This window comes from Colossoma macropomum, unplaced genomic scaffold (assembly GCF_904425465.1).
Source record: "Colossoma macropomum unplaced genomic scaffold, Colossoma_macropomum, whole genome shotgun sequence".
Taxonomy (NCBI): Eukaryota; Metazoa; Chordata; class Actinopteri; order Characiformes; family Serrasalmidae; genus Colossoma; species Colossoma macropomum.
The window spans coordinates 59,865,667-59,893,632 of NW_023494792.1; the positions used below are offsets into that span (position 1 = coordinate 59,865,667).

A 27,966-nucleotide genomic window follows, 5' to 3' on the forward strand; every position below is an offset into this window, starting at 1 on the left:
AGTTAAGACAGTTCTGGGGTTTATCTTAAAGTTAGGACAGTATTTAGGAGGTTTAGTCTGGTTAGGATGTTTCTGTAACTCTGTTTTCTTATCTGGAGTTAATGATGAGATTATAAAGATAGGAACTGTTATTCTTTAATAGCTTCTGTCCGAAATTCAGTTCTAACTAAAGTTGTCATGGTGGCTAAACAGATAAGCCTTCAGACTTAAGAAGTTTCTGTAATACGGCCCTTAATCTATTGTAACAGTGATAGCTTTCATACATGGAAAGTAAAAGACATTTGAAATGAATTGCCAACTCGGCATTTCTGTATTTTGACCGATTTTGACTCGTGCACTAAAATTTCTCATTAATTTGAATGGGATTTTTTTTGCTGTAAATCTCATCTAGCCTCATAACACTCGCTCCTTCTAAATGCTTGACAATTTTGATACGATTACATTGACATTTGCTTCAACTCTATGTCCAGTTCTCCAGTCTGGTAGTGGCGTGTGGCCTGTAGAGGGTCCTTATACAGAGGAGCCAAGTTAGTTTGTTGGCGTCCACAGCCTGGATGATGTATTCATCAGCTCTTTTGTGGCCTCTCCCACGGAGAGCCTTTCATGGCCTCTCTGAGTGTTTGCTCTGTGATCTGAGCCTGAAAGATGAGCACCACACACAGTCCTTATTAGAGGCCTGTGATAGACTGACTACTACACACATACTTTTATTTGTATGTCTTTGTCCACACGTACATATTACGCACTGTGCGCATATTCCGCAAGCAAACAGACGAGAACGTCAGTCAACAACAGTCAATTAAGTAGCACAGCTGAATGCAGACCAGCATGTTGGGCTACAGTCACAGTGGCACTGAGATACTTGAAGAGATTTGGGACCCAAGATCAGGTCACAGTGCGAATGATACGTTTTCCAGTAGAGGGCGACATTTTTCCAGTGGCCCGGACACCCCATTGGGACGTCTCCCTAGGCAACCTCCTCCTGGCCCCTCCCCTCGGTAGCCTAACCTCTCCTTAATCCCGCTCTCCCCGTTTCCGTGGCGACGGCTCAGACGAGCAGGTGACGCATTGACAGGGAGCAGATGGTTCCCCGTGGAGGTAAGAATGGCCGAACAATGAGTTCATATTCAACACATAGAGCCCCTCTTTCTCAACTTCTCTCTCTCTCTCTCTCTCTCTCTCTCTCTCTCTCTCGCTCTCTCTCTCTCACTCTCTCCCTCTCTCTCTCTCTCTTTTTTTCAAAAACACCAGTGTGCATACATGCGCCCATACGCACGGCCAAATAGCCCCACTGTCACATATACAAATGTATTTACACCTCAGACCCCCCTAAACACACATACACACACACACACACACACACAAACATGTTACCAAAACAATACATCCAACAACACACATCCACCCTCACTCACCCCTCCACACACACACACACACACACACTCTCTATCTTTTTCTCTGACCCTGCCTCCCGCCGCCTCAGATTTGCTCTACAGAAATGTTGTCCTCATTGCAGCGTCGTGCAGAATGTTTAAACATCCACAACACAAAACATTAAAACTCTACTGCGTTTAATTACAGTAAAAAAAAATAAACAATTATTTATTTTTCTACATCACTGGAGCTCAGCAGCTGTGAGGAATGGACCAATAGAAATGCTCCAAAATCACTCGGAGTAAAATCTCTCCACATTAACTGACGTTAAAAGTTAAGAAGTGTTTTGTCCTCTTCTGTGAAGTCACCGTCTTAGAGATACTTTATTTGGACAACCACAAAATGGGGTTCCACCAAATTCACCTAAGAAATGTGGAGAAAAGTGGTGAATCTATAGAGTTTACTGGCAAGCGGTGTGTTCACCTCTCTGTCTTTTCTTTTTGCTTTGTTTACTTCTTTCTTGCTTTCTTTCTTTCTTTATTTCTCTTTATTTCTCTTTGCTTTGCCTCCTCTTTTCTCTTTCTTTTCTTCTTTTTCCCTTTCTTTCTTTCTTTCTTTCTTTCTTTCTTTCTTTCTTTCTTTCTTTCTTTCTATTTGCTTTGCCTCCTCTTTGCTTTCTTCCCTTCTTTTTTCTTTTCTTTCTTTCTTTCTTTCTTTCTTTCTTTTGCTTTTCTTTCTTTCTTTCTTTCTTTCTTTCTTTCTTTTGCTTTTCTTTCTTTCTTATTTTCTTTCTTTCTTTTTGCTTTCTCTCTTTCCTTCTTTTCTTTCTTTCTTTCTTTCTTTCTTTCTTTCTTTCTTTTTTCTGTTTTTCTTGTTTGCAGATGTTTCTATAATGTCTGCTCCTGTAACTTACTCCTCTAAAATGCCTAATCACTCTCACTTTCTCACTGTCTTACACTCTTTCTGTCTGTTTTCTCTCTCTGTCTCTTTCTCTCTGATGATGAGCATCTCTCTCTCTCTCTCACTCTCTCAGTCACTCATTCTTTTTTCCTTTTCTCTCCTCTAAAATCTGTAATAATCCACCAAACAATGCGGGCCTCCTCTGCAGAGTGTAGCGATTCGCCTCGGGCTGCGCACGTTTCGGGGTGGAGGAGTTGGGCGTGTGGGTGTGCGTGTTTATGGGGGGGGTGGGGGGTGTTATGGAGATCAGCTAATACATGTAGAACACTGCACTCAGGTTTTTTATGTGTGCTGTGTAGAAAGTGCACCACAATAGACCCCCCGACCCAGCAACTCTCTCTCTCCCTGTCTCTCTCTCTCTCTCTCTCTCTCTCTTTCTCTCTCCCTTTCCAATGGTTTCAAAGCCACACTTTTGCCCAACACACCTGGAGTTCACAAAACGGAGGATGAGCGTCCCCTCTCAATCTTCCTACCGCACACACACACACACACACACACAGGGGCCAACTCCACACTGCCTGTACCTATACAGTGGATGGGTGCGGTGGGGGGTTTGAGGGGTGGGCTGCATTGAGCCCGAGGCTTTGGCATAAAGCTTCCCAGCCGGGAGCCATTGAAGAGGCCTGCCTCCATAATGGAGTCACTAATAGGTGCCCATTCAGCCAGGAAAGTGTTTTCTGCAAAAGAGAAAGAAAGGAAAGTTTTCAGGGAAGCGGCAATCACTATGCGCGCCGCCTGCCTTGTGTATGTAAAATTTATGCAGGCCTCCCTCCCCTCAAAAGCGACCCCATACTCCTCCTCCTCCTCCTCTTCCTCCTCCTCCTCAACCCCCTTCTTTTTCCCGTTTGACCATTTAAGAGTATAAAAAAAGAAGGGAATAACAAATCATCAGCGAAAGCGTTTCACGGAGCGTGTGGAGTTTCCTTTTCTTGTTCACTTGTAGATGCGCTGAATAGGCTGTCCAAAGCGAGCCGAGGCCTGAGGCGAGATATTGTTTGTGCGGCCGCCATTCTTGCCTGTGCTAGCCAACGCTCTCTCTCTCTCTCTCTCTCTCTCACTCTCTCTCTCTAGCTATCTCTCTCTCTGTCTCTCTCTCTTTATTTTTTCCTTATTTTATCTTTGTTGCGTTCTCAGTCACAAGTCAGAGGAAACTGGAATGCACTCATGCATGATTTGCCTAAATATTTTAGCAGCTAAATGTTCAGCAAAGCTATTAATGTGCATTATTAAGTCAACTTTATTAACCATGTACACTATTTGAAAAGATGCAAAGGTTTTTAGTGAAGGAAATGTTTCTATTTAGAACCATGAGTTCTATATAGAACCATTTCATGTTTCTTTACATGGTGAAACAATTCTTCAGACCGTTGGAGAATGTGTTGTAGATCGTTCTATATAGAACCTCTTTGAAAATGGTTCTATATAGCACCAAAAATACTTCTGTTGTTATGAGTTTGACATCATAACAATAGCAGAACCCTTTTCGGTGCCATATAGAACCATATACGGCACATTCTTTATCAGTCTGACGAACCATTTCACTATGCAGAGAACACTTAAGCAAGCAAGGTTCTTTGAAAAAAAAAGGTTCTTTTCTTTTTACTAAAGGACCCCTGAAGAACCATCTTTTTAAGAGTGTAGAAGACCCCCTTTTGGTGCTGTATAGAACTATTTTCAACAATGTTCTATATAGAAACATATGCAACACACTCTCCATCCGTCTGAGGAACCATTTCACCATGCAAAGAACCATTTAAGCATGAAACGTCTCTATATAGAACCATTTACTAAAGAACCCTTGGAGAACCATCTTTTTTAAGAGTGCAGGAAACTCCCACACACAATAAATACCAAAACATGAAACCACAAAAAAAACCTCCATTGACCTGTAACACTCCACTCCTTACTTTAAATTTCAGTCTGATCCACTCACACCAGCGCAACACACCCTAACACACCACCACCACATCAGTGTTACTGCTGAGAATGACCCAACACCCAAAAAATACGTGCTCTGTGGGGGTCCTATGGGGGTCCTGACCACTGAAGAACAGGGTAACAAAGTATGCAGAGAAACAGATGGACTACAGTCTGTAACTGTAGAACCACAGAGTGAAACTCTGGTCAGTGGAGCTGATAAAATGGACAATGAGTGTAGAAACATGGAGGTAGTTTTAATGTTATGGCTGATTGCTGTATATACCATAAAACACCAAATATCAACGTGGATCCTTAAATGTTCCTAAAAGTGCACATATCTTTTCACACACAGTAATGTGCAAAGGTTTAGGCATCCATGGTTAAATTCCATGTTGTTATTGATTTGAGTGTAAATAAGTGAACACATCCTCTACAGAGACACAGTTCTGCACATTTCAGTGCACAACCCCTGTTTATTTGCTGAATTTAACACATTGAGAAGAAAATAACACATAAAATGTGGCCTGTGCAAAAGTTACAGCACATTTTATGTTTTATTTTTACCAATGTGTTAAAACCCCTCAAGTTTCCTAATCCTAAGTGGTTAAATAAATAGAAATTGCAAACTAAAATTAACTTAAAAATGTATCTATATCAAAAACAAGTAATATAACCAAAGTTTTGCATACAACTGAGGCTCACAGTGTAGCATGAATCTACACAAGTAATGCAATGTGAATTTCATGTAGTAACTTTCTGTGAGGGAGCTTTTAGAGGTGGACGTCTGGTTCCTGTCATCACCACTGTGAGCAATTCTGACTCCTTTCACACCAAACCACTCTGAATGACGTTGTTTATATTTTAATTATTTAATGATGCAGAAGTTTTGAAAAATCAGTGGAATTCAGAGCATTCTTTTCATCACCTCAGTGAGCGTTTAGCCAACCGGCTGCGGCCTCACGCCGGGCGTAGCGCTCAGCAGGGAGGGAGGCGGCTAATACAGAAACGCTGCATCCATATTGCGAGCCAGGTTGCATTAAAGGGAGAAGCAGGGAGGCCATATTGTGTTTGGTGTCGTGGTGCCGGGGCCGACACAGCAACAGAACGGTTAAATAACGGCCCAGCGAGGGGGCCTCGGGCTGAGATGAAGCCTGAGCCTGCAGTAAGTTGCCCCTGCGGGGGTCCAGCTATCCTGCTGGGCAGAACTCAGCTCGAGGTCAGCGGCTTTTGTATGCATGAGCTCTAAGCTGACAATGCATAGCGGAGTGGGAAGAGTTCTTTCTCCAAGGACACAAGCTTTAGGCTTAATGTGGGCAAATGTTTCAGTGTCATACAAGCTCGTGCCCTCAGGGGTCAGATCAATATAATAAAGGAAAAAATAACGTAATCACATCAGGCCTGTGATGAAGTTTATCTTCCACAATATATGTTAGGCCAAGTGCTCCTTGATTCAGGCAAACCGCCGAATGAAACTTTTTTCCCCTCAAAGCATTTTCCTGTCTGTGTCTTAGCAACTGGCTTTGTGACATCTGGATTACCCAGGATGCCCTGCAGTGAGCGATAGAAAGAAGATGGTCATTTAGTGCCCCAATCTCAGAGAAATGACTTACAAAAAAGAGTGAAACCTCTATCAGCATTTCTTCGGCAGAAGCCACTGTGAGTAATAGTGATTAAAGAGCACATATAATGGAAAAACTCATTTTCCTCACAGTTTACAAACAAAAGAGTTTAATGTAGATGGAAATGTTGTTAAAAGTTTCACAAAAAGTTTCACTCTCTAGTGTAAATAGTCAATATATGGAGCCAGTTTTAACTTAGGCTACGTTCACATTACAAGCCTCATTTCTCAAATCTGATTTTTTGCTCAAATCCGATCTCTCTGATACGATGGTTCACACTCGTTTAGGTAAGTGATTCAAATCTGTCGTTAGTGTGACGAACCGGCGTCCTGAAATGACCCTCATGAGCACATCCTACTCAGTAACGTCACGTGAATGAATCACGTTCATCATCAGCACAAACTAACGAGCAGAACGAGCTTCGCTGAGAAGATCATTAACTCTGATCAGCTCTCAGCTTCATTATTAGAGCGAGACGAAGGAGAAAAAGGTGAGATGAGCTGCTTTTCCACCGTTTACAGGCTTTAACTTTAACTGTTCGGTGCTGCTGCCATGGTAACGCTGAATGACAGTCATGCGCATTGGAAAAAAAGTACATGAATTCCGATCACATTAAGGTCGCAAGGCCACGAATCGGATACGTATCTGTTCTTGGACCACATATAAAAGTGGCTCAGGTCAGATTTGAAAAGATCAGATTTGTGTGTCCACACAGCCCTGAAAACATCAGATCTGAGTCAAATTAGGGCAAATAATCTGATTTGTGCCACTTCAGCCTGGTAATGTGAACATAGCCCTAGTTGTTTTTGTGATGTCTCAAACATATTTATATATACCTGCCTCTATAGCCTACAATTGTAGTTATGAGGAGTGTTTCAGCCCTGACTGCTTTTTGAATGAGGCACAGTACAGGGCAGCCAATCAGATTAGAGGTCATTTAAATATACAGTCACATGCAAAAGTTTGAACACCCCCAGTCAAATGATGTGTTCAGTTTGTTTTCTACAAACACACTCAAATATGACGTTTCTGCAAATTTTAGTGTAAAATGTTCATTTATTTGCTTGAAATATTGCACAAAAAACAAGTAATAATAATAAAAATACTTGACAAAACATAATAAAAAAAAAAATGTGCCATAACTTTTGCCCAGGCCACATCTTATGGTTTATTTCATTTTCCAATTTGTTAACATCAGCATTTAAATCAGCAAATAAACAGGAATCATGCATTAAAATGTAACTAGTGTGACTCTGTAGAGGATGTGTTAACTTATTTTTACTCATAAAATCAAAACTTGATTTGACCAAATTTTTGCATATGGCTGTGTATTAAAGGTAACAAAAACAGCCCTTGAGTTTGGAAATGCTCATTAAAAATTAATTATGGCTGTTTTGGTACATAAACCTACATAAATGTCTTAAAGGAGAATTCAACCCATTTTTTAAAATTTCTGCTCACAACAGCATTTTAGGCCAAACTCTCAAAACAAACATAAAACAGTGTCTCAGACTTCAGGCAGTGAATTCATAACCATTTCATGTAACAACTTTCTGTGAGGGAGCTTTTAGAGGTGGACGTCTGGTTCCTATCACCACCACTGTGATCAATTCTCTTTAGGTTTCTCTAGAACGGAGTGTTTCACACCAAACCACTCTGACCGACTTTGTTTATATTTTAACTATTTGATTATGGGTCAATCATGGAATATCCACTGAAATATGTAATTTAATCCCGTTGTATTCTATTTCTTCACAACTACCTAAGAATAAAGTCGGTCACACCAGTGACTTCAGCTAAAAGCTTCATATGAAATCATGAGCTAAATGAGAAAATCTCTGATAACTGAAAGACACAGTGGACTCACCATGTGCTTCTCTTCATAGATCCTCAGAAAACAGGTAAAAGGAAGTCAAGTGATGTCATCAGTGTGACTTCTATTTCAGGATAAGAGATTTTTTGTTACGCAGTAACACCAGTGACACGACTCCTGGGGACAACTTTCATTATATATTTTATAATATTTATTTGTCATTTATTTTCTTTGTGTCATTTAAATCATATATTTCAAAGTCATGTATAGATTATTGTAGTTAAAATTGGAGAAAAACATGTTTTTTTCCTCAAAATACAGCCTCACCCTTCACACACGACTGTGAGGACGAGCTCTTCTGTGGTGCTTGGAATTCTATATGATTGATTTAAAAACCAATATTGCTAAATTGAGGCTCAAGAAGGTGTAACTGTTAAAATAACTTACTGTTTTATTTTAAAATATAAATAAATTGTAACCCTAACATGTTTTTCAAGTGTAATATATCTGTAAACGCTAGGGTCACAAAAATGGACGTTTCTGTAGAATGACTCTTATGCAGAAGTTTTAAAAAATCAGTGGAGTTCCCCTTTGAGTGGACCTTTGGGGAAATAAAGACTACAAAAATGAAGAATATGGGCTCTTTAAAACAGGGTCATGTGTCTCAGTGTTTAAACCGAGATCTGCTTCCTTTTGTCGCTATGGAAGCGGTTAAGGCTGGTTATACAGGCTGCAGTCTGTGTTAATGTTTTACCCTCAAAATCACTGTTGATTTTAAATTCAGCTGAGAAGAAAAAGGGAAAACAGACGTGAAGCTCAAGACACTCTCAGGCTAATGAGATCTGATTGAAATTGCTGATAAAGTGCAGCCCCTCCACACACACACACACACACACACACACACACACACACACACGCACACACACGCACACATTCCCACTAATTAGCTCTGATTTGTGGAATTGATAGGGTGCATTGTTTCCTCAGAGCGCCTCTGTAAATCCTCAGTAATATAATTAAGCTGAGCAGATTTCTGTTTGGAGCAGGACAGAACCTGATCCATGTCCACTCTATCTGCACGGCCGCTGAAAAGCCCTTTGTCCTGCTGCTCATGTCCTCTGCTGTGTGCACTTTTGAATGGAGCAGACAGTTCTGGCCTGGTCAGGCCTTTATAGAGTGAATCTTTTACAATACTTTTGTATCGTATCCAGAAAACAATTCATGGTCTGTATGTGAGCAGTTCTTCCGTGATACATCACCCACCTGCACACAGTGGTAATAATTAACAATGTTAATGCCCTCACAAGCTCCACACTTCATTCCTTAGGCTGCGGACCTGAACTCTGACACGCTTGACCAAACAGCAGTGAGTCTGTAAGAGGGAAAGAGACGGGATTCGGAGAGAAAGAGGGGAAAAAGAATAAAAATACAGAGAACTTTGTTTACTTTGACACTGGAAGGTTCTTATTTCAGTCAGAAGAACCAAAAGCCTCTCAATGTGGATCCAGGACGAGCACAGCGGACGTGTCTTCTCTACAAGGCCCCAGTCTCAGAGTGGACCACGGAGCTACTCTCGTCCCTTCCACCGTGTCCGCCGCTCTGGGAGATGCATCTTCAACAATGCCTGGTTGTCCAGCTCACGAGGCTGGACTCAGGAGAGCAAGGTCAGTCATTTACATTAAAAACCATAGACAGAACCGATATATTCTTTAGGATGTATATGCCATCGTCTAGAACTCTGCCAAGATGTGGTGTGTGGCCGTTTAAAACTTCACTTTGATTATTTGATTAAGTATATTATGTTCATTGTTACGCTACACACTTAAAAATGATGGCTCTTTAAGGGGTCTTTAGTAAAAAAAATGGTTCTATATAGAACCATGAGCACTCAATACGCTATATGGAACCCTCTTCAAAAAGGTTATATGATTATGGTTCAATAATTAAAGGGTTCTTTGCATCATGAAAGGGTTCTTCCAACTGATACAGAATGTGCTGTATAGGGTTCCATATAGAACCTTTTTAAAAAATATTCTGTATAGGACCAAAAACTGTTCTTCTATTGAAACAAGCCTGACATTGCAACAATAGAAGAACCCTTTTTGGTGGTATAAAGAACCCTTTTCAACAAGGTTATATGGTTATGGTTCAATAATTAAAGGGTTCTTTGCTTAGTGAAAGGGTTCTTCTGACTGATAAAGAATGTGCTGTATATGGTTCTATATAGAACGTTTTTTAAAAAGGTTCTGTATAGCACCAAAAATGGTTCTTCAATTGTAATAAGCCTGACAATGTAACAATAGAAGAACGTTTTTGGTGCCATACAGTACCCTTCTCAAAAAAGTTCTATGATTATGGTTTATTGAGTAAAGGGTTCTTTGCATCATGAAAGGGTTCTTCAGATTGTGTTCTTGAGTGTTTGTAGGTTCAAGAACAAATCCCAAAAACGAAAACACTGCATTTCTGTTTTCTTTCTTGGTGGTGTCCATTTTCAAGATTTCATCTAGGGCTCAATAGGCCGGCTCTGACCACAGCCAAGGTGACTGATCTCTGCTTAAGGAGTGAAAAAGCACTCTCATGTCCACCTCACGTAGAGAGAGAGAGTGAGAGAGGGAGGTTGGGGGGCAACATGCCTCAGATCAGAGCATCTGCCCATGTCTCTAATGCTAATGAATGATAAGCAGGTTAGCTACTGGGGTCCCAGTGTTGCCAGAGGTCAGTGGCTACGCACTGGGGTGGCAGGACAGGCACTGGCTTCATGCCCCCCAAGAGAGCCTCCAGATCTCGGACAGCCTGCTAACTCTGTTCTCTCTATTGTCCCGGCTGGTCCTCGCCATATTGATCTCTGATGCCTCCAGATTAGGGCAGAAAAGAGAGCTCTGTCCTGGCTGTGGGGGTCCCCCTCTGATTCCTCTCTCTCTCCTTTCGGGGTCACAGAGTCTATGAAGCCCCCCTGACCCTCAGAATCGACACACACACACACAACACACTTGCACAATCGGCCCACCAGTGCCAGCGAGGACAGACCCCATTAAAGCCGATTGCTTGGGCGCCCACATTCACCGTTCATGGCGGCTGACCCAGAGAGCAGCGGTGGGCTACTGTTGTGGGTTTTTTTGTGAGTGCGTTTTATCCTCATCCCCTTCCATGCTGGGGAGCACGGCCTGCCTCCATTGTGGCTTCTTAATGGGGTTGCAGTTTAGGGACCTCATTGTTTTCAGGGCAAAGGACTTCCTCATCTGCTCTGTGTCCCATTGTGTGTTGATTGATGCTGTGTGTTGTCAGGTTCGTGTGGGGATGTCGTCAGGGTGTGGCCTGGCCTGGTAATTCTCTTGTCGTGGATGTCTGCGTAATGTGGTTTGTCAGAGACGGCTTCTTTATAAGTTCATTTGGTGATCGATGGGTAAATAACGTTTGTGCTGACACTCGCTCCAGTGCTGGACCCCTAAAAGGAGAAAATGAGTTTCCAGCACAGTTCAGTCCAGTTCTGTCCGGCTTTATTTGTATGCTGTTTGTTATGGCATTGTCCAAAAGCAGCTTTATACACTCTCAGTGGCAGTAAACTGTCACTGGGGCAGCGCCCCTCTTGTCACTGGGGTGGGACCCTCAAGGGTACATCTCAGTACCTTTAGTCAGGGAACATAACTGAACCATAATCCACTGAAATGATATGTTCTAAGCTGTACTGACTCCACACACCCCGTCTCGTCTCCAGGCTTTTATTTTACTGTTCTGTTTAAAACATTCGGTTATGAAAAGGTACAAATACAAACTTTTCACCTGGGAAAACGTATTTAAGGTTCAAAATCAGACCTTAAAACCACTGTTGTACCTTTGAGGGAACATTTACATTGTTTGTACCTTGATGGCTGAAAAACGTACCTGAACAGAACCTTTATTTCTAACAGTGTAGAGATCTTCAGACCTCAAGTAGAGATTGAGAGTAGCAGGAAAAACTATGCATGAGGAAGAAGCATCAAGAGGAACTAAGACTCAAAAAGGGGAACCCATTTTGCTCTGGGCCACACTGGATAATGGAATTATAAGTTTAAGTCAGATAAGCCAATAACAAATGTGAAGAATGTATCAGAAAACCTCCATTAAAAGATCTGGAGAGCTGTTGAGTATGTACACCAATCCTGGAATGGTATCCCTTAGCAGTGACGGTTCTATGATTGGCCCATGCATTTGTATCATGAGCCCACCCAAAATGACTATCCGAGTTTATTTTCACTATTAAAATCTTGAATGAATGAATAAACAAAGCGCAGATGCACTCCACTGGAGATCAAAATCCCAATTTAGGCAGTGACACCTAAAAAAGATGGGTCTTCAAGGGTTATTTAGTAAAGAAAAAGGTTCTATTTAGAACCATGAACACTCAAAGAACCCTTTGCATGATTAAAAAGTTCTTTGCATTGTGAAAGCGTTCTTCAGATTGATGGAGAATTGATTTATGTGTTTCATATGGTTCCATATAGAACCTTTTTGAAAAGAGTTCTATACAGCAGCAAAAGGATTCTTCTATCGTTCTAGGCTTGTCATTGTAACAATAGAAGAGCCCTTTTTGGTGCTATTTGAAACCCTTTTCAAAAAGGTTCTATATGGAACCATACAAAGCACAGTTTAACCTTTTAATCATGTAAAGGGTCTTTGGGTGTTTAAGGTTCTATACAGAACTGTTTTGTTTACTAAAGAACTCTTGAAGAACCACAATTTTTAAAAATGTGTTTTAGGGCCTGGTTGTGTGATTTTGACGGAAAGAGGGAAAGTGCGCTCAGTGTGGTGGATTGGGACAAGGCCATTTGTCAACTCTTTAATGTTTTGCTAAATTTCCTTCAGGATGAATAAAGTATCTATCTATCTGTCTATTTATCTGTCTGTCTGTCTGTCTGTCTGTCTGTCTGTCTGTTTTTTCGCAAAGATCAGCAGCATGCACAAACTGCATGGATAGCGGTTAGCCTCAATTTTATAAGTGTGACTGCATTTTGAGTCAATTTTATGTGTATTTAGCTGTAAATTTCTGATTATCAGCACTAAACTCAAAGTCTGAGTCAATCAGAGGACTGTATGAAACACGAGGGAAAGTTCTAGATTCGCACACATGCAGTCAGCCATTTAGATGGGGCATTTACACCGACGTAAATACTGGATCTGAACGGTGGTTTTCTGAACTGGATTACTGACTGGATCGTTTCGTTAAAACTTAACAAAGTCACTCTGGACACACAGGGTAAGTCTTTTTTGTTCTCCACTGAAAGGAGTCCAGGACTAGGCTTAATCCTGGTCCGGGAAACCAACCCTTAGAACTCTTAGACTGAGTTTTGCACCAGCTAACCCCAAGTTAACCCTCGTAGCATGTTGCTTCCTGCCATCATGAGCTCTCTCTTGTCTCTCCCATCACGCAGATGCTCTGATCCTGACTTCGCTTTGTGCAGCACTGATTAACCCGTTGATTAAATACCGATTAAATGTCTATTAATGTAAGCAGGGCTTGTGCAGGAGGCAGCAATTAGGTGGAAGTGAATTAATAAAACATACAGAGGAGGCCAGGGCTCAGGAGCATCTCCAAGAAACAAACAGATGGCAGAGAGAGAGAGAGAGAGAGAGAGAGAGAGAAGCAGCAACCACTTTTGCTCGTTTTATTCCTATTAGGTAATTCGATCTCTCCTCCACCTACTCCACATTGATAACCCGCTCTCATGTTTCCTGTGTCCCTGGAACAGGCGGCCGTGCATTTCCTCTCTGGTCCACGCGGCCCACACGGCACGACGGTAAACAGCGTCCTGACAGGAAAAGAGCCCGAGGTGCAGGGACCCCGGTGCGGCCTTGAGAGGCTCAGGCAGTGGAAAGCCCATCTGCCTGGAGTCAGCCTAATCTCATTTAGTGTATCGGACCATGGGGATACACCAATCATGCCTGTCCAATCTCATTACGGGAGTCAATGATCAGGAAATCAGAAAACATGGCAGGGAGGCGCGAGGTGGCTGATTTGAGACTGGACTGAGGCTTTATCCCACACACTCTGGCGCAGGGTGTAGGGTTACGGCATGAATATGACGTCTAATCGCAGCAGCCGCTCACCTGAGATGGCCAACCGATGATTAAAAGCAACCTGTGGACCTGAAAGGGATTTTAACGAAACCCAAGCTGTCACTGAAGGCTCATCCTGCTCTGGTTTTCACTTTGTCCAATCTGTGGAGAGTTAATAATTACTCATTTCTCAGTGTCTTGACCACACACACACACACACACACACACACACACACACACACACACACACACACTTATTTTTATAGGGCTGCAACAAATATTCAATAAAATTCAATAAATTCAATAACTCACATTTTAGAAAACTGAAAAAGTAGTTTGAATAACTGGGGGTAACACTTTACTGTAGGGTGCTGTTCATAAGGATACATGACGCCTACAAAAGGTTGTCATTACAACTGACATAACCCTACATAGCTGTTTATAAATGCTTGTTCCAATAAGCGTCATTTGCTATAAAGGTTACATTTGCCAATTTTGATCAAAGTCAGCTAAAGTAGCCTTTATGACAGATGATGCCTGTTGTAATAAGCATTTATAAACAGTTATGTAGAGTTATGTCAGTTGTAATGACAACCTTATGTAGGTGTCATGTAGCCTTATGAACAGCACCCTACAGTAAAGTGTTACCTTTTTATGTCAATCAAACTGTATTAGAGCTCTATTTTGAGGCGAAAAAGACGAAGCTGGTTTCTATTCGTCAGCTCCTTATCCTCGTTTTGGTAACACTTTCTATGAATACCAGTTCCACCTATGAACCTATGAACACATTCATAACATGTTATAATGCATTCATAAGGCATCATAAACATGGCTAGAAATACTTGTGAAATGTGTTACACTTTATAGCCATGATTATCATGCATTTATGCATACATTATTAACATAATGCATTATAAGGAGTGTTAATAACATGTTATAAGAGCTTGTAAGCTGTATTTGTCAGCTGTAAGTAAAGTGAGGTGCACTGAAGGCTCCTCCAATGTTAATAATGAAGTTTCAAGTTGAAGTATATAAATACTGAATGATTTACTGTAACACTGCAACATACAAAGTAAAGATCATTACAAGCTTCAAGTGTCAAACCTTAAACTGCAGTCGGATGCGAAGTCATTGGTCACATTAAACATTCCTCCTTCACATATTCCCACCAGGAATTCACTTTGAAATTTTAGTGATTTTTTTTGGTGGGGGGATTTTTTCCCCCCAATTTTCTCCCAAATTTAGTCATATCCAATTCCACCCACTAGACTCCCCCAATCACGTGATACCATCAGTGCTAGGAGGGCAAAGGCTAACACAGGCTTCCTCCGAGACCTGTGAAGCGCCACCACATCTTTCCGAACTGCCACTCACGCAACGTCAACAATCGCAATCATGATCACAATCACAACCGTTATCCCCAATATGGGTCAACAGGCGTAGGCTAGCAAAATAGAGGAAAAAAATATGTGCTACCAAAGTCCATATATTGCATATATTACTCTGTTTAACTGAACAGAATTACAAGTTATTGACTTTAATATGTTGATTTTTTAAACTGTCTTTATAAAATAGGCTGTAGAGAGACTGAACTGTCCTACTGTGCATATTTCAGTGCCCAGTGTGGTTCGTAGAGCTGCTGTAGCTCAGTTTCTCAGCGTGTTTTCTCAGCAGTGAGCAGTGTGTTGCTCTAAATTAAACAGCTAATTGTCCGTAGACAGAGCTGTTTGTAGAGGCTGCATTTCACAGATAAGGCCAAGTGTTTTTGTACAGTGTGAGCATATATATATATTTCCATACATGACAGCCTTTTCAAACTTGCAGTGTAAATCACCAAAGAATGACATTGTCTGGCTTTAGAAGATATTCAACTACAGCTCAACCAGCCAATCAAAAGACTTCAACAAGATGGAAAATGCTTGTCTACTTTAGCCTTGGATGTGATTCCTGCTGTGCTACAGAGACTGTTGTTGGAAGAGACAGATGAGGATCAAAACTATGAAATGTACTGTACAGAAGCGTTACTTGATCCAAGGTAACTAATGCAGCCTAGGTAGCTAATGCATGTCATTTAAAATCAGCTAGATTTCAATGAGTTAACTGTTAAGGTATATCGCACTCATTTACGCTAATAACTACTAAGTATCAGACTCATTATCAGATTTGGTATTGGTGAGTACTCAAAATTATTAATTATTAATTAATTATGTACTCATGCTCGGTCTGAAATAAAAGGTTAGGGTTAGGTGTATCCCTAGTCAAGACATTTTTTTTGTCCTGGAAATGTACTGTAGCGTTCTGCTACTGGCTGGCATTGATGTCTGAGACTCTGGAGGTGTGGCTTGGAAGATGACAACACACAAAGGCTTATGGTAGCACACACCCTCCAACAAAGGGACTAAATGTTGCTGTTTATGTTGTTTGTTGGTTTGTGTTATGTGTACATGTTATTTGTGCAGTCTCAGTGTTGAGCGCTGTGGGTTTTGTGTGTGCTTATTGAACACACCAGCAGAAAGGGGCACATACAGGACACTGAACTCACCTGTAGCCACTGGCTTCACCCCGACAGTGACCCCCCCCTTGAGTTCGGTGTCCTGTGCGTGCCCCTTTCTGCTGGTGTGTTTGATAATAAGCACTACTTGCAGCAGATTACGGCTACCTCTGTGTATCTTGTTCTGCCGACACTACAGCATGAAAACAGACTCACATTCACACAAAACACACAGACAGCGAAATGTTGTGGTGCTTCTCCCTTTTTGCAATACGGAACAAGTGCATGTGTTTAGATTCAGCTCTTTTATTTCTTTCGCAGCATCCTCTCTTTTCTCGTCTCTCTTGTAAACCTCTGTCCTTTTCTCCCCTCAATCTCTCCGCTCAGGCTGTTCCACATCCAGCTTCGCCCATGCTGGGCTTCCAAATGCACTTGATTTCACATTCAGGGTGTAATTAGTAAGCAGATTATTGTCCCAAGTGCCTGCGATTCAGCACTGAGAATTGATCATTGTCCACCAACCAGTGGCCATTCAGGTAAAGAGTGTAATTAAGGGGGCAGAAATTGCAGGACATTTTTTTTCCACTGAGAAGCATTAGTTAAGAACATTGTCTGCAGTAATTTCGTGGGGCTGTGTGCTAATCAGGGAAGGTAGAGAAGAGGAGGGACAAATGGCAATTCAGCCAAAAGTGCCTGTGACCGACAAATCATCTCACACACACAGCCAGAATTCAGCTTCATCCAGGTGGCAATATTAAAAGAACACATATGCTAGATTTTTTTTTGTTTTACTTTATAAATATTTATATTTATGTGGGTTTATACACCAAAAATGATCATAATTCATTTTTACATTAACATTTCCCAGCTTCTTTTTATCCCTTAGAATTAAATAGGTTGTTTTTTATTACTGTGCCTTTAAGAGCAATATATGTAAATGAGATTTGATCTGATTGGCTGCCCTGTATTGTGCCTCATTCAGAAAGTAGTCAAGGCCTGTGTACTGCCTGATAACCTCAGTGTGAATGGGCAGAGCTAAATTTGTGTTATATTGTGTAGAGATATATATGTCAATGTAAATGTGTTGGTTTTCAAATCAATCAATCAATCAATAAATAAATAAGACAGGCTGTCTTTGCAGCTTAGTTTGTGAATGGTATGTTTTGTAGCTTTACATACATACATCATCTAAACCGCTTATCCTTCTGGGTTGCGGTGGGTGCTGGAGCCTATCCCAGCTGTCATTGGGCAGAAGGCAGGATACACCCTGGACAGGTCGCCAGTCCATCGCAGGGCAGGGTAAAACATATGACATCATTAAATCCATGTACACAAATAACAAATGCGGTATAAAGATTGGCAACAAAAGTACGGCTTTCTTCTCTCAGGAGCGCGGAGTGAGACAAGGCTGCTGCTTAAGCCCAACTCTATTCAACATTTATATTAATGAATTGGCCACAGCTTTAGAGCATTCACACACACACACGCACACCTAGGGGCAATTTTAGCACGTCCAATCGGCCTGACTGCATGTCTTTGGACTGTGGGAGGAAACCGGAGTACCCGGAGGAAACCCACGCAGACACGGGGAGAACAGGCAAACTCCACACAGAAATGACCCTGGTCACCCGGCCGGGAATCGAACCCAGGCCATTCTTGCTGTGAGGCGACAGCGCTACCCACTGCGCCACCGTGCCGCCGTTTTGTAGCTTTAACAATATTTAAATATTACATCTAAGTTGATTTGTTTGGAAACTTTTTGAAAATGGTTCTATATAGCAACAAAAAGGGTTCTTCTATTGTAAACAAGCTTGACATCATAACAAAAGAAGAACCCTTTAGGTGCTATAAAGAACCATTTTCAAAAAAGCTCTATATAGAACCATATACAGCACAATTCCCCATAACACTGAGCAATGATTCCACCATGCACCTTGCTAGAAAAATCAGCATGTCTTGTGTTTTGTTGCTGGTATTCTGATCAACCAGCATGTTCATGCTGGGGTGACCAGCTAAACCAGCACTAGACCAGCTTAGACCAGCATGAAATGGTCTGTGCTGTTTTAGCAGGGCAAAGAAAACAAATAAAACAAAGTACTGTGAGAACATGCCTGGACAAAGACCCGAGTTTATTTTGCCCCCAGGCACAGTGGGAGGTAAAAGAGGCCAAAAATCCCCAAGGATCACTGTTGGAGAGTTACAGTAAAAAGAAACATCTTGAGGTCACCAAGTTTCCAAAACTACCATAAGACACCATGCCAACAGATTTTTTGGAGGGTATTTCAGGAAAAAAGCCTTTCCTGTCATCTAACTACAAAAATTAGTGCCTGGAGTTTTCAAAACACTACTGGGACTTTGATTGGAACTGTTTTCTTTGGTCAGATGAAATGAAAATTGAGCTTTTTGGCAACAAACACTTAAAGTGGGAACCTTGTTAGGATACATGGCTTTACAGACTTGTCACTGGATCTTCCATGATCCAAAACATACATCCAGATCAACACAAAAATGGTTTACTGAACACAAAATCAAGCTTGTGCCGTGGCCATCTCAGTGCTCTGATCTAAACCCCTTAGAAAACCTGTGGGGTGAGCTAAGAGAGGATCGAGGACCCTGAACGATCTGATCTGGAGAGATCCTGTAAAGTGGAAAGGTCTCAAATTCCCTGCTCTGTATTCTTGAACCTTGTAGGAGAAGAACAAGGCCCAATCCCATTTCTTATTTTTACCCCTACCCCTGTTTGAGAGTCACCTTGCCCCTTGGATCTGAGTTACAAGGGGTAGTGGTTGAAATCTTCTCTATAAAATGGGACCCTCAAGCATCACTTCATTTACAGCTACCAGCGCTGCTCTGTAGGCGACCCTGCCAGTCTGCAGTGACAGATAGTAGATAGTGAGAGTAAAGTTCAGCTCCTCACTGCTGGGCTTTAGTTACATTTAGGGAGTCATATGCCTTCAAAGAGGGGGGCAATTATTTATTATCGCCCACCCCTAATCCTTCAGTGATATGAAGCTGAAGTCAGATATTCGCCAGCTTCTTGTTCAAATTTTCCCGTTCCACCTTAAATGGTGCAGCGTTTACATTCTGACGCTTCAGGCTGCTGGACCATTTAAGGTGGAATGGGTAATTTAACTAGCTAGCTACCAAGACATCAGCTACTTCTCACGCTTTATTATGCTTGTTATAAAGAAAAGGACCATAATACACAGAACCGAGTGGAGTGAGTCTCTGAGAAAACACAGTTTGGAGGGTGATGTAGCCCTAACACTTCGCCCTACCCCTCTATCTCAGCAAAAATCGGGACACCCTTGACGTGCTAAGGACTAAACGGGAGGGCTAAGGGCTGAGTGGTGGGGGCGAGGGGTGAAATGGGATTGGGCCTAAGAGCTGTTTTATTGGCAAAGGGAGCTTGTCCAAAGTCTTAAATGTAGGGGGGTGCCAATATTTAATATGTATGCCAATATATAAATTTGCTTCAATTAAAGGCTGGATTTTTCTCATTTATTTTCAGTATGATTTAAACTAATTCACCAAAAGTTAAATTTCTTTTAACCCTTTTTGCTCATTTTTCCCAGGGGTGCCAATATTTGTAGAGAGGACTGTATGTTTCGGGTACTTGAATTAAAAACATATTTTAATCTTGTCCGAGCCAAAAGGTGTTAGGCTGTTCTCCACTCTCCCCTTTAATCACAGAACCAGAGGATGTTCTTCAGTAGCTCCCCACAGTCCATCTTCATAACCTCTGTATGAATATGGCGCTGATTCGGAGCTTAACGTGAGGAGAAAAGGACGAGGACAGAGAGCGCACACGTGAGAGAGAAAGAGAGAGAGAGATGGAAAGAGAGAGAAAGAAGGAAGGATGTCGTCGAAGGATGTGATGGATGATCCTCTGCTTGGGCCAGGGGGCCACAGGTCAGAGCTGTGAGAAAGGGAGAGTGAAAGGAGGAAGAAGGGTGACAGAGAGAGGACAAAACATATGCAGGAGTCCTCCAGAGGTCTATAGCGTATGCTAAGAGGGTCAGAGGGAGCTGATGGGAGAATGATGAACAGGGCGGCTTGGCCAGTGAGGTGGACAGTGTCCACTATTGAGATTCAACTCAGGGCACACAGAGAGAGACAGAGGGGTAATTGATGTACTGAGAAGGAGGTCTATGATGTGTGTGTGCTATGTGTGTGTATGTGTGGCTTGCCTTCTTTTTCATTTGACTTACTGTTAGTTTTTAATTGAAAAAGATTTTGTTTAATATAGAACTAATTCTTTGGGGCATTTTTGCAAGTTGCATCTTCATATTCACACGAGTTCTTCCTTTGTACGAGGGGTAGATTTTGCATAAAGGGTCATGTTTTACATTATTCTTGTATTTTTATCCTTAGTAAATCCTGTATCTTCTTCCTTGATAACAAACATAGCCATAACTCACTTTTACATTAACCTCTCTTTACTACGATGGCGTTTTAGGGTCACTGTTAAAAAAATAAAAATAATAGACTTCGAGAATAAAGTTATAATATTTTGAGAATAAAGTCAAATTTTTTATATAGAATAAAATCATAATATTTCGAGAATAAAGTCATGAAGTTACAAGAATAAACTTGCAATATTTGGGGAATAAAGTGGGCTATTTAGGGGGGCTGTCATAACATATTGGGGTCTCGGTTGCTGTAGTGGCGACGACAAAGACGCCAAGTATGCCTGAGTTCCACTCCTTACGGATCGATCATTCTGATCATCATTCTCATTGCCTCCTGTGAAACTACATGCCCTCTTCAAACGGCACAGAGATGTAACCACCGATAGCAGTGTAGACAAGCACTGCCTGCGATTCTCCTTCAACAAAACAGACGACTTCCTCCGAGTCCGTCTGGTTCTTTCTTCTAAATAAACACAGTTTTTTACTCAGCCGTTTCAGCTGTTTCTTATACTAATAACGTTCTGGTGCTGATGTGCTGAGACTGAGTATTTCTTTATGGGTGAGACTGATATGATAGCTGCTACCTTCCTTTTGCAAAACCTTTGGCCATAATATTTTCCTGGTAAAATGCCACTTTATTGTTGTAATTCTAAGACTTTTCTCAAAATACAATGACTTTATTCTCAAAATACTACAATTTTATTCTGCAAAATATGACTTTATTCTCAAAGGCTATGTATATTTTTTTAACAGTGGCCTTAAAACGGCAACATACTTTATCCCTTAGAATTAAACAGGCTGTTTTTGTTACTGTGCCTTTAAGACTGATATGTAAATGAGCTCTGTTCTGATTGGCCATTCTGTATTGCGCTTCATTTAAAAAGCTGAAACACTCCTTATAACTTCAGTGTGAGTGGGCGGGGCTAAAATGCTGTAGGCTAAATTGGCAGATATATGTTAATGGGTGGTTTTCTGTGACATCAAAGAAACTGAATTCAAAATAGGCAGCTTAGTTTTCATATTTACTGTATTGGCTGGGGAGGTAATGATACATTTTGAAAATATGACAGTGTTTATATACTACACTGCATTAAAAAGAGGAAATATAAGCCCTTTAAATAATAATGGGTCAGTTTTAATTTCCAAAGTATGGTTAAAAGCACATGTTGAAACTCTTTTGGCCCAAAGACAATTAAAACAGCTGAGAGGTTTAAGAGCTGATTAGAGCTGAAATCACCACGAGGGGATAAAGCGTGAGGGGCCATTATTCCCGACGCACTACTGTCACAAATATTTACAATAAACATTTTTACTCACATCTTTTACTCACATCTTCCTCTATACCATGTTGGCCAGACAGCTGTAAACAAAGCCATACACTGTGACTGGTCCTCTCAAGGAACTCTGGGTAATAGACCACTACTGAATCCAAAGGCCTCAATAAAGTCTCCTAGAGGGCACCAGTGAGCACCCCATTGATTGCCGAAATGAGAAATGGGACACCCCACAGTTCTCCAGTGTGTATTATTTGTGTAATATTGCTATGATTCATGTTGATATTATTTTTCTCAAAATAAAGCTGGTCAGTCTTTGATATGATCATTTGTTTTGAAAGTATTTTTAAAAAGCTAAGTGTCCCCCAACTTTTAACAGATGGTGTGTACAACCCCATTTCCAAAAACATTGGGACGCTGTGCAAAATGTAGATAAAAACAAAATGCAATGATGTGGAAATGATTTAAACCCTATATTTCATTGGAAATGGTACAAAGACAACATATCAAATGTTAAAACTGAGAAATTTTATTGTTTTTTGAAAAATATATGCCCATTTTGAAATTAATGCCAGCAACACATTCCAAAAAAGTTGGGACGGGGGCATGTTTGCCACTGTGTTTCATCACCTCTTCTTTTAACAACACTCTGTAAGCGTTTGCAAATTGAGGAGACACTGCTGTAGATTTGAAAGTGAAATGTTTTCCTAATCTTGTTTGATACAGGATTTCAGCTGCTCAACAGTTCAAGGTCTCATTTGTCATATTTTTCATTTCACAATGCACCCGATGGACTGCATGCAGGTCAGTTTAGTGCCTGGACTCTTATAATATGGAGCAATGCTGTTGTAATACATGCAGAATGTGGTTTGACGTTGTCTTGCTGAAATAATCAAGGCCTTCCCTGAAAAAGACGTCGTCTGGATGGCAGCATATGTTGCCAAAACATGTATATATCATTCAACATGTGCACGTCACCCACGCCATGTGCACTAATGCCCCCCTATACCATCATGAATACTGGCTTTTGAACTGTGCACTGATAACGAGCCGAGTGGTCTTTAGCCCGGAGGACACAGTGTCCATGATTTCCAAAAAGAATTTCAAATGTTGATTCATTGGACCACAGGACACTTTTCCACTTCCCCTCGATTCATTTTAAATGAGCTCAGGCCCAGAGAAGGTGTCAGCATTTCTGGATTCTGTTTATATTTGGTTTCTTCTTTGCATTTTAGAGTTTTAACTTGCATTTGTTGATGCAGTGATGAACTGTTTTCACAGACAGTGGTTTTCAGAAGTGTTTCTGAGCCCATGCAGTGATTCCTCTACAGAATTGTGTCTGTTTTTAATGCAGTGCCACCTGAGGGCCCAAAGATCACGGCCAGCAAATACTGGTTTTTGGCCTTGTCCCTTGAATACAGAGATTTCTCCAGATTCTCTGAATCTTTTAATGATATTATGTACCGTAGATGATAAAAAGCAGAAGTTCTTTGCTATTTTATGTTTAGAAATGTTATTCTTGAATTGTTGCACTATTTGATCGTGCAGTCTTTCACAGAGTGGTGAACCCCTCCTCATCTTTACTTCTGAAACACTTAGCCTTTCTAGGATCCTCTCATTTTACCCAATCATGTTACTGACTGTTTGCCAGCCTTTTGTTGCCCCCACCCCAACTTTTTTGGAGCGTGTTGTTTGGCATTAAATTCAAAATGTGTATAAATTTGTCAAAAAACAATAAAATTGCTCAGTTTCAACATTTGATTTGTTGTCTTTGTACTATTTTCGATGAAATATAGGGTTTAAATGATTTGCACATCATTGTATCTTGTTTTTATTTACATTTTGCAGTGTCCCAACCTTTTTGAAAATGGGGTTGTACTTGTATGGAGCCCATCATTTTCTTATAATTAATAATTAATAAGATATGTCTGTCTTTTGCAGTGTGTAGTTAGTCTAACTTTGGACTGCTTTGTGTTCAATAGGCACCTTCCTGTTACTTCTCCTTTGTCAGCAGAGCTGTGCTATGGAACAGAGGAACCCACCATCATACGGTAAGAACACTAACAACAGCGGCCGTGTGATAATCTTGACTTTCCACATAGAAAACGTTCTCAGATCTTCTGGGTTTGTTTAGACTTAAAGACCCAGGGAACCTAAATCTGTGTGTTCTTTCTAATGAGGTTCTTGTTCTTTCAGGCAAACAGTGAACATGTTCTAAGTATAACCTTTGATTAATGTTGCACTGACCATTAAATGACTGTTATATTTCACCATATTTCTCTTTTCTCGATGTAAACCGGCGGTCCTAATCTTGGGTAACAAATCTGTAAGGATTCTGCTGACCAATCACAGGGCTGCGTCTCTTGCCCCGCCCACACAAAACAGTTTCAGAGTCAGAGAAGCTTAGCGAGCTAAAGGTAACCCAGCATAACCAAAAGCTAGCAAGCTAGACCACCTGACTGTAGCTGCCTGTCGCCCATTCACTCGTTTATCCAGCACTAACATTGTTTGTCCGTCCATTTGTTCAACCTGTTCATCCATTTCTTTCCATGTTGCTTCATCCATGTGTTTTCTCATCCGTCCATCCGCCTGCACTTCTGATGGTTCGTGAATTTTTCCGTCCACGTAAAATCTGGATAATGATTTTAGTTCTGTGTGAGGGGTGGAGCTAGAAGTGTTGGACAGAGAGCTGTCAATCAAATTACTCATTAGCCACGCCCACACAGTTCACGGATAGGTCTGATTGGCGGCTTTTAAGCCGTGTTTTATCATATTTGCTACGTATATTTTTCATACAACCTTCGCTGGATGTTTAACATAACACTCAAGTTTAGAATCATACAAATATTTTTAATATTTTACTGTTTTTTCTGGGACTTTAACAGTGATTACTTTCACGTTGTGTATACTGCATGGTATCTCGTCGAATTAAAAAAAGATTATCTTAAATGTAGCCAGTAAATCTAATATTTCTCCTGTTGAGATTGTTGGAAGCTTAATTTAAGATTTTTTGCCTTATGACACAAAGCCGTCCACTCTGATTGGTCCTCTCAAGGAACTCTGGATAATAGACCACTAATGAGTCTGAAGGCCAAAGTAAGGGCTCCTAGAGGGCACTATTGAGTGCCCCTTTGATCTCCAAAATGAGAAATGGGACACCCACAGTCTTGCAGTCCTACCATGTATGGTCAGTTGTGGACGATAATCCCTAGTGTGCCTTTTGGGACTGGGCTGCAGTCTCTCTCACATGTGTGCGCATAATCTAGTGCAGAGGTTCTCAGGCTTTTCCACCTCAAGGCCCACCTGTTTATCACTAGAAAGCATGAAGACCCACAAGAAAACAACACTCAACTTTGAACATAAAATACCAGCAGAATATTAGTGCAAGTGGACACCTCAAAGGTCAGGTGTTTCTAGATGCCAAGGGCAAAAAACTGACAAAGTTTCCTTTGCGCTCTGTTATTGTGGGACTGATGCTGTTAACTGTGTGAAAACATGTTATAGTTCTTTATTTATTGTGAAGTCAATTATTTTTTCACGGATTAATATGACAAAGTGCCATCACAGGCCCAGTATGGGCCACTGGACCCTTTAGTATAGGTCCAAGGACCACCAAGGGGTGCTTCAGGGCCCATGTATGGTCCTTGGCCCAGTGGTTGAGAAACCCTGTTCTAGTGTAAATAACACTGGTCATAGCGATCAGGTTTGTTTTCAGTTGCAAGGTGGGTGTGTGTTGTGACTACGTCTCAAACCTCATACACTCTACTAAACAGTGTCAAAGTAGACCAACATTACTGCTAGTGCTGTTTTGATCATACTATTGAGTATAGTAGTATGAAGATTGAGACTCAGCCTATATGAAGACAATATGAAGAACATTGTAAAAGCAGACATAATAAACCAATAACATAATCAAACTGTTCTAAAACACAAAAAATATGGGAGTAAAGTTCCACCAATCTGATTTTGCCACTTCCGAAATCTGGCAACCCTTATTTATAGCAGTTACTAAGGCCCAGTCCCATTTCACCCCTCGCCCCTATCACTTAGCCCTCAGCCTCCGTTTTGCACATTTACGCCTCGTGGTAGGGTGTCCCGATTTTTGTTGAGATAGAGAGGTAGGGCAAAGTGTTAGGGCTACATGACCCTCCAAACGGAGATTTTTCAGAGGCACCAAACAGAGAGATATGAGAAAAAAAGAAAAACCGGCAAGATGGCTGAACAAGAGACCAAAGAAACACACAAATGTGAGAATTTTCTCCGTTAAAAATGTCAATAACCATCGTATTATCTTAGTTTGGTGTCATTTCAATGTATTATGGTCCTTTTCTTCATAACAAGCCAAAACTCGCTAATAATATGCTAATGTCTTGGTAGCCAGCTAACTAAATTTCCTGTTCCACCTTAAATAGTCCAGCAGTTCTGATGCCTGAAGTCCCAGAATGTAGCTGCTGCACCATTTAATGTGGGACAGGAATATTTGAAAAAGAATCTGGTGAATATCTGACTTCAGCTTCATATCACTGAACAATTAGTGGTGGGCGATAATAAATAATTGCCCCCCTCTTTGAAGGCATATGATGTCCTAAATGTAACTAAAGCCCAGCAGTGAGGAGCTGAACTTTACCCTCCTCTGCTGTCACTGCAGACTGGCAGGGTCACCTACAGAGCAGCGCTAGTAGCTGTTAATGAAGTGATGCTCTTTTTATTTGAGGGTCCCATTTCAGAGGGAAGATTTCAACCACTACCCCTTGTAACGTGGTTCCAAGGGGCAAGGTGACATTCGAAAACAAGGGGTAGGGGTAAAAATAAGAAATGAGATTGGGCCTAAGTAATAATTATTAAGATTAATACCCAAATAATAAGCTTAGAGTTGAAGGGGCTAAATATACAGACAGACAGACAAACTGCCCCTGTCCTTGTCAGTCTCTTCCTCCAGAAAGAGCTGGAGGCTAAATGTGAAACAGTCAACAGAGCGGTTGTCATGGCTACTACGGAGTTGTGTGGGCTGGCTTCCTGTCTTGGCCTCTGGTTAAACAAACAGCAAAGAGAAGGACAAAGATTCTCCCAGCTCCTTACAGCTCTTTTACATCCTCGAAATGCCACACACATACACAGTGAACACAAACACATACAGCCAAACACTCTTCTGTGGCTGAATCTGTCCTCTGAATCACCCCACTGACCGTCTGCTGGTGACCCTGGCCGCCAAACTCAAGCTCATCGTGATCTTTAGCAGGCCTGACTAACTCTAGTCTGTCACAAGAGCCTTTTGACCCACCTAGTTCTCGTCATACTTTGCCGTCTCCACAGTGACCGTCCCCAAGGAGGCGGCGGGGTGCTTTGAGGACATTGCTTAGGGCCGGGGAGCCAATAGGGCGCTTGGTACGGTCCACCGAAACTATAACGTACAGGTGGGCAAACACACCAGCAAGGCGGACAAACAGTACTGCTCGCAGTGTGAGTTATGATACAGTTTGGTTGAGTACTGTAGGCCTGCATTAGTCTCTTCTAAATGCCAGCTGCAGCAGCGTCTGATGTGGAGGCAAGTGAATGTCCAGTGAGAGCCAAATGCTGCATTGTCCAGTACAGAGGCCCTGATGGATTTATAACAAACTCTGTTGTACTGTAGCGTCCACTACGGGCACTGTTCCTGGGAGCGTCGTCCTGGGATGAGCGCTGGATGAGAGAAAGAGAGAGAAAGAGAGAGAGAGAGAGAGAGAGAGAGGCCGCACAGGGGGGGAAAAATTGGCCTCATTGTCTGGCGGGGCAGAAAGTAGAAAGTTGCCATGAATGCTAAGCTGCATCTGAGGGCCGGCTTCTGACACGAGCGGCTAATCAGATTTACTCCTCCCAAACCCGGCGGCGCTACAATGCTCCCCACTGTCATCTCTCTCTCTCACTCTTTCTCTCTCGCCCCTGCGTCTCCTCCTCCTGCCTTTCTGCCTCTTCTCTCTTCTCCTTTCCTCCTTTCTCCCTGCGACCCCCACCACCACCACCACGACCCCCACCCTGCGGAAAAGCTAATTACGGCGCAGGCAGAAACACAAATCTGGCTGATTGAAAAAGT

The 27,966-nt window shown here is 41.6% G+C and overlaps 1 protein-coding gene across 1 annotated transcript in view; it reads left to right on the forward strand.

The window, feature by feature from the left end:
• Positions 1 to 9,023: 9,023 nt before the first annotated feature.
• LOC118811255 overlaps positions 9,024 to 27,966 on the forward strand; it is a 49,545-nt gene continuing 30,602 nt past the window's right edge. Inside the window, exons 1-2 of the mRNA XM_036575411.1 lie at positions 9,024 to 9,350; positions 23,879 to 23,947. Coding sequence (XP_036431304.1) covers positions 9,183 to 9,350; positions 23,879 to 23,947 — 237 coding nt within the window. The 5' untranslated portion in view covers positions 9,024 to 9,182. The remainder of the gene's footprint in view (positions 9,351 to 23,878; positions 23,948 to 27,966) is intronic.